Consider the following 16,193-nt stretch of genomic DNA (forward strand, 5'->3'; position numbering starts at 1 on the left):
CATTCCTTAGGTTCTACATTGAGCACTATGCCCAAACAAAAAGATGGTAAGGTATTCTTTAAAACATTCACTTGGAAACTGGAGAGATGGCTACATTGTTAGGAGTGTTCAGTAATCTTGCAGAGGACCCCAGGGTAGTTACTAGCACCAGTCCCAGGCAGTTCACAACCGCCTCTAAATCTAGCTCCAGTAGGTCCTACACTCTCCCCTGAACTTCAAGGGCACCTGAATTCACAAGCACATAATTCTAAAACTTGAAAAATCTTTTCAAAAGCACCCCAGAGAACAAATTAGCAGAAAATGAGCTTTGTGGTATGTCTTTCACAGACCTACCTGTATTATGAAACATGTAGGTCAGTGGGCCAGCATGCACTGTTTACCACTTAGTCTGTCCTTCCCTGGCCACATAAGGAGGTGTACAGCAAGAGCTTGTGGCAACTTGCCCAGGCTCAGCAGGAGGCAGAGGCTACTGTCATTTACTCAAATGCTGTCCCTCCTCTTAACCATTACCAATATCCACATATTATGAAAAGACAGAGACTCATGTTTCCTTCACAGAAGAAATTATTTTATTCCACTTGAGAAAAATACAGAAATACAAGTTAAAACTGTAACATGTCTAAAACTCAGTGACATACTGATACTATTGTGTAGCACCGTGGTCTGCCTAGACACAGAACACACATCTCTGAGCCAAGCCCATCCCTGCCCTCAGCAGGCAGGGACACTGTCATTTGACCCCAGCCAACTCCAAGAGCCCTGACCCTGCAGAGCCCTTGTCACGTTCTACTTAGGACCCCACACAGGGCTGTATACAGGTGGTAGCAATGAGTCCCCAACAATTTAGACAGAATACAGGAAAAGATATAGACATTCTCTGTCTGCCAAAAAATTATTTTCCCATGGGACTCTGAGCCCTGCCTGATGAAGTTAATGATGGCAACATTTAGGAGAAACTTCACAGCTGAAATGGTCTTGAGCATCCAAATAGAAATCACTTACATAATCAAGATGTTTATTGTACCAAGATTCATGGGTTCATTTTTGGCCTCAAATACTTAATTCTGAAGACGATTTAAACTTGCTATTTGCACCCTGGGTGGATTGTGTTTCAGACAGAAGGCCCAGCTAAGGTACTATCCTGCTCCTCTGGTCAGGTTTCTAGGCCTAAGTATCAAGTTGCTAACCATCTAGAAGCCTGCTAGCCTGTCTGCCTCTAGTCTCTGCCTGCCATGACAAGGCAAGCTGACTTATCCCTTCCTCCCACACCCTGTACAGACATGGACGGCTAATTGCCTTCAGGGAGTGGCTGAGGAGACCTCCTGCACTCTCCTACATCTGGTGATGCTCTCTTTACAGCCTTTCACAGCCAGAGTTACCTTGGTAGTGTTTGGATATGTCCCCCAAAGGCAAATATCATAAAGGCTTGGACCTCATCTCAGTGTTGGGAAGAATGGAACCTTTAAGAAATGGGGCCTAGTGGGAGGAAGTTAGGTCACTGCAGGCAGAACTCTGAAAGTGATACCTGTGCCCAAGCTCCTTGTCTCCCCTTCTCTCTTCCCTGCCATGTGAACAATCTGTTCTACCACACACTCTCCTCCATGATGTTCTTACCATAGCCCCACTTCTCAAATCAGGCCATGGATTGAAACCATGAGCCAAGATAAACCTTTCCCACTGGAGATTATTTTGTTACAGTTACAGAAAGCTGACTGACACTGTGTCTGGTTTTAACACTGAGACACAGCATGTGCAAGTTTACTCTAAGGACCCAAAGAACAGATGAGTCAAGGAGGCAGAGGGAAGAACTCTGCTTCGGTTGCACATGGTAGGGGTTGGGTGGGGCCCACTGTTCTTGACAACGCTGGGCTGGCAACCAGTTTGCTTCAAAGGTCCATGTGTTAGAACCTTAATGGTGGATGCAGTCCCTTCAAACGACTTGCCAGTAACAGCTGCTGCCCAGATACCAACTGGGAGAATCCAGGGAGCCACCACCACAGAGATGCTCCTAGTGTGGCTCTGGGAGGTGTAGCTTAAATCAAAGGATGCTGGTTTGGATTTGGGGCTCTCACTTCTGAAGCAGTACTGCCTCAGTGGGGCCAAGTGAAGAGGCAAACATGTCATGTTGTCAACTGTGACAAACTCAGTGACATACTATATAGCACCTTAATCTAGACATAGGACATGTCTCTCAGCTCACATTTCCCCTTAGCAGGCAGGGACACTGTGACAGTCATTTGACCCCATCCAACATGGTGGGAGGGGGGGAATACCACAGACCCCTTGTCACAGTCTACTTAGGAGCCTGCACAGAATGGCTGTACAAGCACTCAGAGCTGGCCCCTACATGTCTTCAAGAAAGGGCCAGAGTTTCATGTAAATGTCTCTCTTGATGGGCTGGTGGATGTCTGGGCTCCTGCATCCCTGAGTTAGACCAAGCCATTCCTCCTCAGTCTATACAATTCAGATTGCCATGGTGTCCACACATTCAGGAAGCAAAATGTAACCCTCTCTGCAAACAGCTGGTGACAGTTAAACACATCAAGGGCTAATTGCCAAAGCCTGCCAACTCTAGAAAAGAAAGAGCTTAGGCCCCTGCTTAGGTGGTAGGGCTGACCTGGTTGTCTGAAGAAGGGAGGGTAGGCACTGGAATTGCTAACCGGGGGGCTTGCCCTGGAACTGGGCTCAGTATCATTGAGCCATTGGGGACAGCAGTTGCATTCAAGCTACTTGAGGCCTCCCCGGTGGCTTGTATTTTGAAGTAGACAAGATAGAACACTGGCAACACAATCCCAATGAGAAGCATAAGGAAGACAGCATTCCACCACTGAATACCACAGTCTGCACCGTCGGCTGCTGGCTTCTGGGTCATGGGGAGCAACGGCTGATCTGGGGCCTCCACACAGCAGCTGTCACTGTGGAAGACGTCAGACTGCACAGCCCGCTCAATGTTCTCATCAATGTCCTTGAAGAAGTCTGTTAGCTGGTTGCCCTGAGCAGCTGCCCCAGTGACATCTTCATCTTCAGGCATTTCTACCAGGGTCACCCTGGTCTTGGAGGATGGGGCCCCAAGAGGCATTAGTTCTTGGTGGGTCTCTGTGAGGATCCCATGATTTCTCACTGGAATCTTGATTGACTTCAAAGCATACAGATCTTGTTCTCTGATGAAGTTGTTCGCTTTCTTGATATCTGCAACCTACGGAAGCCATGCATTATAAACATGCAATGCTCCTTAAAACCAGTACCCAGCAGAGACCTTTGTCTGTTGGGGCTCCAGTGGAGAAGCCCATGAAGGCTTAAAAGTACAGCCACAGCCAGCTTCATTTCAGCTAACTTAGGCTTTCAGGTTTGACCTCTTAACGACTAGCTTAGAAAACAACTGCTCTACTTTGAACAATTTCCGATCAACTTTGGAAGGTGTTGTGACTACAACAAAAGCTTCAGGTGAGAGAGGACCAGCACTGTCACCCTTCCCGTTTAACTCAGTGCCCCCATCTCACACCAGAACCCAGCTGAGCAAGAGGCCAGACAAGCTCACTAACAGCCGAGTTCGCTCTGGGCACACATTCAGAGCCTCTGCCACCTGAGAGCTTCTTCAGGATGCTCCCTCAGCACTTTCCCAGCAGGGCAGGCACAGGAACTTATTTCCTGAATAGAAGCTAATTCAGCTTGGGGAGATGACACTTCTCATGAGAAGCCAGTTAGGCAATCAGCCATTAGCCAGGAGTTTCGAATTGAGATTTTCCTTTCCAGACTACTGTTGTGGGACTGTGATGTGGATTTTACCAAGTAACGCAAAGCTTATAACAGAAAAGGAAGGACGGGAAGCCAAATTTTAAACCCCCCTCAAGCTACTTGGGAAACACTTCTCTAGATGTAAGTCCAGCCCTCAGAGTTGAGCATCCTGTGTGCAATCGCTTTACTCAGCAGCCACTTTTAGAGTCTTACTGAACTGGCTTGGGGGATGCTTTTTATCTTGCTCTGAAACTAACAGGAGAGGCTAGCAGCTTTCGTTCTTTGTGCACTAAATGAACAGCACGTGTATTCACCTCCTGTAGGAACTGGACTAGTTAGTGGAGACATTAAATATCCATTCTGGGTTTCTTAGAGATTGTCATTCTGACATGATATGAAAGATAAGTCTTTCAAGACTTTGTTGGGAAGGTTTTTGTTTTGTTTTAGTCCATGGTCTATAAAGTATATGCCATGCCTACAGAAGCAGATTTTAAGATCCAAATGCAAAGGCCAGTGGAATGTTAAGATGTTATGCATCCCTGAAGACAAGCTTCCATTTGGGAAAGACTCCCACACCCACATAGTCTTTTTGCGCATTTGGATCTTTTTAGATAAACCACAGACAATTTTCAGGAGGTAAAGTTTTTTTTTTTAATTGTGTAGCTGATGCAGCCTTGGTGAAAGCTGCCGTCAGTATAAAGCATGGTTATAGCATGTATATAGCATGGTCATAGCATGTATATAGCACGTATATAGCATGAGGTCAACAGCGTGAAACAAACTGTTTCAATGCGGGAGAAAAGAGCGATTCCAGAAACACTTTCCAACTTACTTTGCCACTGTTAATCACTCTGAGTGCTAAAGACATAATTAAAGAGAAAGATAATGTTATACAAATGCACAGCACAGAGGCTAGACCATGCAGTTCTACTAGGGAGAAGAAAGAAGACTCTACTGTCAAGCAAAGGTCAGAAAATACAAGTAGCGAGAGAAGCATGCCACAGAAATGTGTAGACTCCACCTACCATCTCCAGCCCTAAGATTTTAAATCCAATGTGCTCAAAGATCACACTGTTTCATAGTGTCCCTGGGCAGGGCAGGGCAAAGGAAAACACACCCTGAACTAAAGTTCCCAGCCCTTCCTGAGCCCAGGGTTCCGAATGAAGGGTGCCTCCACCAGCTGCCAGGCCTGGTTATGTAGGATTCTAGTCACCTATGGAGGTCGGGAAGGACAAGGACCCCCTCCTATAGTGACTTCCCTATGTCTCTCTCAACCCTGGAGGGCACAGGACTGAGTCAGCTTACTTTGCAGCCATACTGGAGAGCCAGCTTGTTGAGGCTGTCTTCCTGGGCCAGCTCACGCTGCAGCAGCACCACGTTGCTTGCTCCTGGCGGTTGGCTGCTGTTCTTCTGGCGTTCCTTTCCCCGGGGTCTTAACACCACCTGGTGTGACTCTTCCTCAGAGGAGTCCCCAGAGTCCCCACTGCCATTCTTGAACATGTAAACGTGGCTGTTGGGAGTCCTACAGACAACAGCTGGGCCTTGGAAGGTCTTGGCTAACACTTCCTTCTGTCTCATTTTCTCTTATCTGAAAATCAAACCTGGAGTTAATTCCACACAAATGCTACCCATTCTCCCCTAGCTTCCTAAAGAGAACTGTCTCATTAGTAATTTCCTATTATTGCCAATATCCAACAAACAGCATCAGGACAGAAGGATATTCTCACACAGCCTCACACTTGTCCACCTGATCCTGAGGCAGAATAAGATCACACTTTTCCTAACTGCTGACTATGTGCAAAAAAGATTCCCGGCCCTTCTTCTCCATCCACAGCTGTGCTTCCCCTAGTCCACATAAGAAGCCACTTCTGTCTTAGCATTGTGTGAGGTGAGCACTGTTCTCAGCTTCCTGACACTGAGAATCTTACATTCAGAATCTTTGGACAAAAACCTCGTTAGACATCCCAAGGTGTCTTCAGGGGGAAAGTCCTCTACCAAGGACAGAAGCTGAGAACAACCATAGTTCTCTTATTTTGACCCTGGCTGACTTGACCTAAGAGGCAAGCGATGGAAAAACCTATCAAATTTCAATTTGCCCGTTTCTCACGGTCACCCTGGTCTCATTTCACCCCCATGGTTCCCTTATTGTCACCTGGAGTCAAACGCGAATGCCACAAGTCACTTTTCCCTTCCAAATGGCTGGAATGGGACCAGGCATTCCTGGAGGTCCCTTCTGATTGGCCCTCAGGCAACCTCAGCTCATCTCCCTCTAGTCACAAATTCTGTGCCCCTGGCACCCGGGGCAGCCAGAAGAGGCCTCAGTTTCCCTTTAGTAACAGGTGAGCTGTCATTAAGCAGGAGGCAAAAAAAAAAAAATTTTTTTTGAGACGGCCCCGCCCCTGGGCCTAAACAGGCCGGGCCCCAACTTTCCAAAGAATACACATCCTGCCACTCCCGTAAGCCGGCACCAGCTCTCCGTGGACACGGGCACTGGCCCTAGAGTGGCAGCTCACCACCTAGCCCACAGCGACAAGCGACCCCAGAAGCCCCGGCCCCACCAAGTCAACCCAGCAGACCCCGTTCCAGATTCGGATACCTCGCTCCCAGGCTCCACCGCCACCGCGCCCACCGATTGGCTGCAAAATGCAGGTCTTCCGGGGGCGGGGACTAAGATCCAACCAATGACCTCAGAGGAGGGCGGGCCCTGGCAGAGCCGGGAGGTGCTGAGAGGTCAGAATGCGACCTGCTCAAGGGCCGGGCCCTAGTGGGCTGGTCTCCAGCGTGGACCCTGGACCTTTGCTCGGCTGTCGGTTCCTCCCAGCTATGCCCAGTGTCTCCTTCTGAGCCATGTGTGAAACTTGGCTTCCTTCGCGGTGGCTATGGCTTTCTGCTAAGCTTCAGTCTTCTTCCCGGCAGGAGAGACCTTTGACCAATGTGTGTCCTGATCCGCGGCCAGAAACGTACCCAGTAAGGCGGCGCGCCACTCCTCCCGAGTCCCAGGTAGCCTGACCCTGAATCTTCAACACAGCATCCTTAGAGGGGCCGAATGGTTGCCAGCCCCTACCCAGAGATAAACCAAAGTCTAGGGATGTGAAATATTGCCGTGACAACACAGACCAGAATTGGCTAAACGAGAATATGTATCATCTGGCTAGCCAGAGAGACCGTTCCTGCTATTTGGAAAAGGGAGGAGAACCTGTGGCATTGTTTTGTAACAAAGACTAAAATCCTTAATGGAGTAAGACTCATCCAATGATTAAGGAAGACACTGAGTGACGTGGGCCGGCAATACACCAAAGAATGCAGATGGCTGGCAGCTAAACCAAGGTGTTAAGCCTCTCTGGGAATCAACATTAGAACAAGAGCCCAGAAATTCTTCCTATGGTTTAGAATAAAACTAAAAGTCTTACTCTAAATGTCTAAGGCCAAGAAGGCACCGGGTCATGGCCCTCTCTGTCAGCCACAGGATTCTTCTTTCCGGCTTTAAACATCTGGTGTTTGTTTACCTTGCCACTCAACCCAGGAGTCTAGCCTTGCTAATATACCCAACATTTCCCTCAAACACACACTTAGGTGTTCCCCACTGAGGTATTCATGGTTTGTGACAATTTGCAGGCTTGGATGAGGCTGCCTGAGAAGTATGAGAGGTATGTCAGTATGTCCCACCTATTAAGTGGGCCAAGGGCCCAACCACAAAACTAGGTCTGCTCTGATCCCAAGCCAGTGGAGACGACTATCAGCAGAGGTGTCCACTCAGACATCCTCCAAGCCTTCTCAAACATGTCTCCTCCCAAGTCCAACCTTCTCCTGGGATACGGGATGCAAGGTAGCAGGGGCCAACTATTTAGCTTTCCAGAAATGACTCCGAACTCCAGGGCTGAGCAGAACTGCCATGGAATTTTAAAAGCTTCGTCTTTTTGTTTTGTAGAGAGCGATTTAAGAAACACCGAGAACTTGCCCCAAGCCACACAGCAGGTAGCAGTAGCCACAAGCTGTGCCAGGATAGAAGCAGGGTCCAAAGCCAGTTGCACATTCACTATCTATGAACCTGACCCGGTCCCCAAGCTTGCTGGTCTTTGCCCCTTTCTGTGTTATCCCCCAACCTCTGAGATGGCCATCCAGTCCTGCCTGCAACAATTTCAGAGTATGTCTGTTGTCACAGCACAACTATTAGTAAAGTCACTTTCTTTCTCTTCGTGTGTGGACATGCTCTGCACGTCTAAGATGGCACCTTACTCATGGTCTGTGTACTTTGGACAGACTCCTCATGAAGCCCCAGCAGAAATGACTAGTTCTTCAATAGGCCCATATGGCTGTCAGTAACCATGGTGACCCTGATCAATTAGCCAAGATGGTCAGGGACAGTGATGTGTTCTCTAGTGACTCAATCCAGTGGCAGCTGGGACACAGTCTTCCTCCCATAGAAGGGGAAAGAAAGAGTCTGATTTTCACTTGTTGACATGTCATGTCAGAGATAAAACTCTTGCTGGGTGGTGTGGAACACACCTTTGATCCCAGAACTTGGGAGGCAGAGAGACAGGTGGATTCCTGAGTTTGAGGCCAGCCTGATCTACAGAGTACATTCCAGGACAACCAGGGTTACACAAAGAAACACTGTCTTGAAAATCAAACAAGACTCTCTTAAGACATGTGGCTATGAGGAACAGAGCTGGCCACACCAGGATGACACCAGTGTTTATGGGAGGGTGCTAACTCTGTGGTGGGAATATGTTGTATTTCCTAACATAAAATATCATTAAGAAGTTAAAAGGGGAGGGAGAGGATGCTCACTGGAGAAAGCATCTACTGCATGAGGTCCCAGGTTTGAATCCTCAGAAGCCCTCTGCAGGTCTATAATCCCACAGCTCCCATGGCAGGATGGGAGGTGGAGAGAGAGAAGCCCCGGGAGCTTTGAGGCCAGCTAGCCTGGAGCACTCAGTGTCAGACCTCAAGAGATCCTGTCTCAAGCATGTTGGAATGCACACAGGCCTCTGAAGTTGTCCTTTAACTGCCATACATGAGGCATGACACACAGGTGCCCACATGAAGACACATGCATGCAGTCATGCAGGCACACACATGTGAGTATACACATACACACAAGGACAGAGAAATTTAAAAGAGAAAATTCAAAGAAATTATTGTAAATTTGATAGAAATGTTTGCCATCTCTGGTATGTTCAAATCTTTAACATATAAAAAGCATTCACACCTAAGCAAGAAAAGTCATAGAAAAACTGCCAAATCATACAAATAACTCATAAATATGGAAAAAAAACCCTGTTATCCTTACAGTCCGTACAAAGGTATGGAAACTCAGATGGCTTCAAGATAGGTCACAAACACAGGAAAGGCGCAGCATTATTGTGTGTATTCTGTGGAATATGGTTGGGCAAGCAGAGGCATGAGCCCAAATGGGACACTTGTAAGATCAGGAAGCGGTCACCTTCACATTATGTCTTAGGAAAGTCTGACTCTGAGCTTAGAGAGTCACTGGTGAAGTGATCGGGACTTGTTAGGAGATCAGCTACCAGAATGTTCCTAACAGTGAGGGACAGGAGAGGACAATCATTCATGCTCCGTCATGGAGTGAGGTCAACCATACTCACTTAATCCTGAAGCACAGGTATTGACACGGAAAGGCTATTGATTAGGAATAACTGCCTTAACCAATCGTATGAAAAGTCCCCATAGCCCCATGCTGCAGACACCCAGGGGTAGCAGGCACAGGCACATGGCATCCTTCCTTAAGCAACTGGGGTCTGAGTTGTATTATTTGCCTTCTTTGTCTTGCCTGCTCTAAGGAGCTATACATCCATCACAGTGATTCACACCACACACTCTCAAGTCAAGGAGTCCTACTCAGAACCCAGGACTCTCACCTAGCACCTACAGGAAGTGTGTTCACACTTGAGTTTTCTCACCTATAGGCTGGAATCTGATATAACCCCTGCTAGTCTGAAGATCAAATGTTGCCGGGATGATCCCAGGCCCAGGATCCCGGGATGTTCAGCAGGCCCAGCTCATAACATGAGAGGGACATGCTGGCTACACATCCTCAAGAGGATACAATGAGAAGCATAGATGTTCATTTTCCATTAAAGAAATTAATATTCAGGCTTGCCCTTGGACTGACTTCTGTGTCCCCTTTCCTTCCTGTGGAGATCCTACCCTCTGAGGTGAGCTTTTAGAAGGTAGAGTCTTAAAGAGGGGTCTGGGTCAGTGCCTTTGTGAAGAGCTTGGCTTAGCTTCCTTAAAAGAAGACAGCAGTCTGCTGCTTAGATGGCAGCCCTTCCCAGAACCACATCACGTCACTACCCTCACTCGGGCTTTCCTTTCATAGAACTGTGGAAAATGAGTCTGAGGCACTTTGTCAAAGCAGCTGAAACTGGTGGAGACTGGGCCCTAACAGGAGCATCCAGAGCACCCAGCCTTATTCTACACAGGGACAGGTTTGTCAGGTGAAGTTTCATTCCCCTTGTCTATGGATTCATTTATATCACACTCAGTTGTCCTCAGGGAAGTACGGAGACAGGAACCTGTTGGACAGGGTGAGCTGTGTTAAGTCAACTGGAGTCACTGCCCTTCAGACTTCCTTGGGGAGCACAATGCCTTCTGGGATGGATTGTTTTAGAGGTTTCCCATGGACCGTCACAAGGTTACTTTAGGCCACTCACTCTTGCCTGATGCAAGTCAGGGCTGACTGAAGGTCCTCACCTTAGGGAAGCTAAGTTTCCTCAGAGTTACACCCACATTCTGTATGCTGTGGGTGGGCATTTAAAGGTTTTGAGGTGGATCTTGACACCCCCACTTAGTTCTGTGAGGAATAAGACCTCATCCCCAAGATCTCCCCTCAGCCCATTTTTCCAGTCCTTCAGCTTTCTCTGGTTAACCTTTGAACTGAGCTCCAGCATCTGGGAGTTATATCAAAATTTGGAAGGCTTAATTCAACACCTCCAGGGCCCTGTCTCCTCTCAAGTTCCTCAAGATGAGGCACCCAGCAGCCTTCTGATCACTCGTCATGCAGACCCATTGAATCTAAGCAAGGTCCAATTTACTTATTTCTTCACGACATCAGTACTCCATGGCAATGCTGCAAAGACCCAGGGCTCTTGAAAAGATGGCCATACTAATTCCTCTATTGGTGTTTACCCAAGACCAGAACAAAAAGAGACATGGGCGGGTTACTCATAATCATCCAGATCAATCCGTGAATGGCAAAGTCAATGGTAGCACTTTCCCTCGGAAAGTAGCCCTTGGAATGAAAAGGAACCCATGATGTACGTGGTCCTCTGAGCAAATCTCAGAAGCACAACACCAAGAGGAAGAAACTAAACTCCTTAAATGACACTGTGGGGTTTGCAAGAGAATAGAAACAGAAGTCAGATCCGTGGATGTCAGGGGAATGGGATTTGTTTGCAAAGCAGCTCGAAGAACGTTCTGGGAAAAACAGAAATGGCCTACTCTGAGGTGCAATACTGGTCAAAGCTTACTTCATGGCACTCAATGCAGATGAACGTAATGATTTAAATTTTCTCAGTAAGCTTGAGTTAAAAGGAGTGTGAAGCTCTTCAAATAATTAAACACAGACTTAGATGATTCGGCCCACCTCCAGCCACATAACAGAGAGGACTGAAAGCAGCTCTGTTTGCCAAATGCACATGGCACAATTCTCACAGGCGCTAAAAGGTCGGGACCAACCCAGCATGCACCAACCAACAGGTGCATGGATACAGCAAATGTGACACACATACATGGAATATTACTTAGCCTTGAAACGGGAGGAACTTCTGATGCACACTACAACATGGATGTCTCCTGAGGACATTATGTTGAGAGAAGTAAAGCCAATTAGAAAAGGGCAAATATCTTTTGACTCCACTTACACGGAGTCTTGGAATGTTTGAACTCAGAGACAGAGAGTTGCGTGTTAGTGCTAGGGGCCTCTAGGATAAAGGCATTCTGTATTATAGAGTAACGGGATTAAAGCCCTCACTTAAGAAAGCCCCCTGCAGATAAACAGTCTAGACAGAAAGCTATTAAAGAGAGTCCTTAAAATCTGTGATCAAGAGAGGCGGGAGTGGTGGCTCAGGCCTTTAATTCCAGCACTCAGGAGGCAGAACCAGTCGGATCGTTGTGAGTTCAAGGCCAGCCTGAACTACAGCTTGAGTTCCAGGACAGCCAGGGCTGTTACACGGAGACATCCTGTATCAACCCCCCTCCCCTCAAAACTTGTGATAAGATGCTGAAATGTAACTGTTCACACTTGGCTTCTGGACCGGGTGGGGGGACTCAGCTTTCTTTAAGGGGCAGGCCACTGGGAGTTTGGCCATGCTCCAGTGGGTATATGAGCAACACAAATTGGACTTGGTTTGTTGTTGTTGTTGTTGTTGTTGTTGTTGTTGTTTTGGGGTTCTTTTGGAGGGAGGGTGCCAAAGTGGGAGGGTGGACCTGGGAGAAATGGAAAGCAAGTGTGATCAGGGTGTATTGTATAAAATTCTCAAATAATTAATAAAAATATTAGGTTGGGGAAAAATAAAAGAAGCTCAGTGACAATCAGATTGCTTGCTTTTCTACTTTGTGCTGAGAGAAAACATTGATCCTCTTGATCCCCAGCCCCCAGAAACACACGCCGTCTTTTGAAGCAGAGAAACTTCCTCCCGCCCAGGCAGACAACAAAGCCTCCTGGCACCTTGCTATCAGACTCCCCAACCTCCAGAATGGTAAGAAAACATCTCTGCCCTGTATAAATTACCTCATCTCAGTATTCTATAGTAACAGCACAAACGAAGGGAGGAGAGAGAATGGATTCATCACTGCTCTCAAGCTAGTTTCAAACTCACCACATACCTGAAGGTGACCTTGATCTCTCGACCCTCCTGCTTCTACCAATAGTGTAATAGGATTACAGGTATGAGCCACCAAGCATGGTTTTATGAGTGCTGGGGATCAAACCCAGGGCCTCAGGCCTCAGGCATGTTAGGTGAGCATGCTATACACTGAACCATAGTTTTTAAAAGACTGTATGCTCTACTTGAGTGGTGGGTTTGCTGGCTGCTCGTGGTGAAATGAGTGTTGTGGAGGCAGCCATTCTGTCAAAACTTCTCACCCTGGCAAGGCAGCTACTCACCACACAGGCCCACTGAACCTTTGAATGAGGGCTGCTCAGACTGAGGAACACTCCTGTGCGCGTGTCACAATGCATGTGCGGAGGTCAGAGAACTGCTTGCTTGGGTGTTCTCTCTTTCCACCATTTGCCCTCTCTAGGAGCTTGGAGGCACGTGCCTTTACCAGCTGAGCCATCATCCTAGGTTCACCTCGGCTTTAAGTAGTCAGTATACAGAAATCATCTAAAGTGCTTTCTATATAACTTAAATGTTATACACTTAAGTGTTATTCTGTATGAGACGTAACTGGTTACAGAAAATACTATTGAAATAAATTCCACCAGTTTATTTTAGTTTTTTTTTTTAAACTGTGGCTACTAGGAAGTGTAAACACATCTTGGTGCATATTCTGTGGGATGGCCCTGCTCTGGAGCCCCCCTGATGGAGCTGAAATCCAGTGTCTAGAGATTTCCCTGGTTGAGGCCTTCTCTCTAAAGGGTCTTGTTTAACTGATATAGGTAGAGCTATTTCAGTCAGGAGAGAGTCAAACCAGGCAGCTGACAGTGATGGAGACTGGCATAGGAAGGAAGAGAGGCAAGGCTACTGCCTAAGATACCCCTGTATCTCCCCATCCCTGCCTTTCCTAGCTCTGATCCTCTGCCCCACCACCGCCTTCTCCCCCTGGTGGTAGGACCAGGCACAGCAAGGACGTGGGCCAGGTACCCAGCCTCTAAAGTCAGAGGAGGATCAGGGGCCCTTCTACCAGAAAGGAGAGGGTAGGAGCTGTACCCCATGGTGTTTCTGAGGCCAGAGTGTGAGTGGCTCACCCAGATCGAGGAGCAGGTGGAAGTGATAAGCAGTGCCCTTTCCCCTGTCTGGGGAGTGCAGAAACAGAGACCACAGGCTGTACCTCCATCCCACAAAGACCGTTCAGGGTGTCCAGTGGATTGCTATTTGCAGGGACTGTTTGCTGGGAGTTTTGGGTTATCAAAGATGGTTCATAGGAAGTGAGTCCTTATTGGGGTGGCCTCACTTATACATAGGAGCAAACTCCCCAAGGGCCCATGCTAACTGTTCCTACCCTAAAGCAGACATCAATCCCACGTATCATGTGCAGACATAAAACATGCCCAATGTTAGATAGCTCAGAACTTGGATGGGGTCTAACAAGCCAGGGTTGGACACTTGTCCTCATTAAGCCAATTAAAGAGACTCAAGATGCTAAAAAGCAGAGAGGGATGATTGATTCAATTCAGCTCAACAGGAAGAGGAACAGAAAATCCAGTGACACCCAAGTCCATCTTTAAGGTCGTGACATGAAATCTCCGTTTAAACTGAAGGCAAGTGGTATGTTTAGCTAAGCAGCCCAGATCAAGGTGTGGTCCTGCTCATCAGTGATTCATGGTTGTCCCAGCCTCTTGTTCTGAGGCTGTCCTTGCAAACTGTGACATCTCTTTCTCTTTCTGAAAGATAAGCTCTCAGCCATTCCTGTTCCCAGCGTGAGCCTCTAGGAAATCCCAGTTCCTTAGGATTCATTGTCTCAAGTAGCCTGATGGCAGGAGGGAGGCGTATGGGTGTCTCTCTTTAGAGTGGCTCCCCTTTTTGCCACATGATTACAGCAACACACCTTATTAAATATAATGGTTGAGTGTGTATTGGACCAATATGGGACCATAGAGCAGATGGTCTCTTTAAACATGGAGGACACCTACCCCCCCCCCCATCACTGAGGATCTGCTCTGGCCTGGACCCTTGGCCTTACCTTCCACATCACAGGGTCGTGGAAAGTTAAGTCTCAGTGGCAGAGAGTGTTTATCTAAGAGCAGTCACAACAAAGAGATGGACGTCACAGGAGTGGAGAAGACAAATAGAGGAGGCATCAGGACAACCCAGAGGTTAATAATGACTGGGGCCATAGTCCCATCTGGGAGACGGGAAAGGGCGGTATTGTGAGAGCCTAGGGAGCTATGGCCCCACCACTCAGCAGAAACCTCTCTTATACAGAGATTCCCAGAAATCCCCCTACTCCTCAGACTCAACATGCTTCCAGAGGAGTCACACCTGAGACAATGTCACTCAAGGTCAATGACCCAGAGCTCATGTATTTCCCTCACGTATTTCTTTGACACAAACTTTCTCAGAGAACCTCCATGCAAAACTAGGAAGCAAACACACACACACACACACACACACACACACGCACACACGCACACACGCACACACGCACACACGCACACACGCACACACGCACACACGCACACACGCACACACGCACACACGCACACACGCACACCACACGCACGCACACACGCACACACGCACACCACACGCACGCACGTAAGAGGGGAGAAGGGGAGGGAGAGAGTATATTTTCATGCTTAGATTTCCCGGGAAGGGGCTTGCCAGAATGATGGTATATGTAGTTTGAATTTAAATAGGTATTGCCAGATTGCCTTCCAAAAATGATAAGAATCCTTGTTTCAGAGGCAGTGCATTTGATAACCCCCTCTCGCTGGATCTTCGTGCACACCACACACTAACATTGACTTCCTTTTTCACCAGTCTGATGAACTTGAGTGATACGTTGTTTAATTTGCACCACTGACAAGTTCGAGCATCTCTCTAAGCTTGTCATTTGGGTTTGCTCCTCTATGGACCGCTGTGCTAATTGCATTAGGTACAGTGGCATGTAGCAGAGAAACCAAGGAATTAGATAGAAGTCTACTTATGTCTTCTGTAAAATATATAAACAAGCAAAATAAATAAATAAGGCAGGACATAGATAGGCATTTCAAGATTGGTATTGAACTCTTCAAGGGTATCAGTGATGCAAATATCTTCCAGTATTCTCTTTCAGTTTCCCTTTGGAACAGATGTAGTATTCAGCCCGGCTGGCCCACGATGGTTGCTAGGGTGCCATATGCGATATCCTTGCTCTAGGAAGCTGTGGAGAAGCAGACACACAGAAAGCATACTCCATGGCTAAAGAGAGACTCTGGCTGTGACACCCAAGACTTCTGCTGTCACCTGTTTATCAGAAATCAACAAAACTATAGTTAGCAGTAAGTGAGGTTGGGGAACTTGGTCCTTAAGTTAAATTAATAACTACCGTGAGTAGAACCAGGGAGTCTTATTGAGAAGGACCCAGGTGTGGAGGAGGTGACTGGAGACTATGTTACCATTGCCTTCTGTTTTCACACACCTCCTGGTGGATATTAGCTTGAACCATGTGAGGTTGAGAAACATCTGTTTCATTCATCCAACCTAGCAGATACATATCCTTTAGATATGTATCCTTTGCCTTCTGGTCCTATACAGAAAATTATTTCCTGCAGGTGTACATAAACCAGC

At 47.4% G+C, this 16,193-nt stretch overlaps 1 protein-coding gene across 2 annotated transcripts; it reads right to left on the reverse strand.

The window, feature by feature from the left end:
• Nucleotides 1-546: 546 nt before the first annotated feature.
• Lysmd4 (LysM domain containing 4) lies at nt 547-6,417 on the reverse strand. Of its 2 annotated transcripts, none has more exons than XM_028776695.1 (3): nt 6,332-6,364; nt 5,041-5,323; nt 547-3,196 (listed from the first exon to the last, which is right to left on the reverse strand). In XM_028776695.1, exons 2-3 carry the CDS (start codon nt 5,311-5,313, stop codon nt 2,600-2,602), a joined length of 870 nt encoding a protein of 289 aa, XP_028632528.1. In that variant the 5' UTR covers nt 5,314-5,323; nt 6,332-6,364; the 3' UTR covers nt 547-2,599. The 2 variants fall into 2 exon arrangements, with proteins under 2 accessions (XP_028632528.1, XP_028632529.1); XM_028776696.1 differs by lacking the exon at nt 547-3,196 and adding an exon at nt 4,367-4,593 and having other exon boundaries at nt 6,332-6,417.
• Between the last annotated feature and the right edge of the window lie 9,776 nt (nt 6,418-16,193).

The sequence above is a fragment of the Grammomys surdaster genome, unplaced genomic scaffold (genome assembly GCF_004785775.1).
Source record: "Grammomys surdaster isolate TR1022 unplaced genomic scaffold, NIH_TR_1.0 271, whole genome shotgun sequence".
NCBI lineage: Eukaryota > Metazoa > Chordata > Mammalia > Rodentia > Muridae > Grammomys > Grammomys surdaster.

What these genes read in the sequence shown, in the direction of transcription:
- Lysmd4 (XM_028776695.1), bottom strand. Translation starts at nt 5,313, where the DNA reads ATGAGACAGAAGGAAGTGTTAGCCAAGACCTTCCAAGGCCCAGCTGTT. An exon ending in CTCTCCAGTATGGCTGCAAA is followed by an intron (nt 3,197 to 5,040) that starts GTAAGCTGACTC and finishes TGGCTTCCGTAG; the next exon opens with GTTGCAGATATCAAGAAAGC.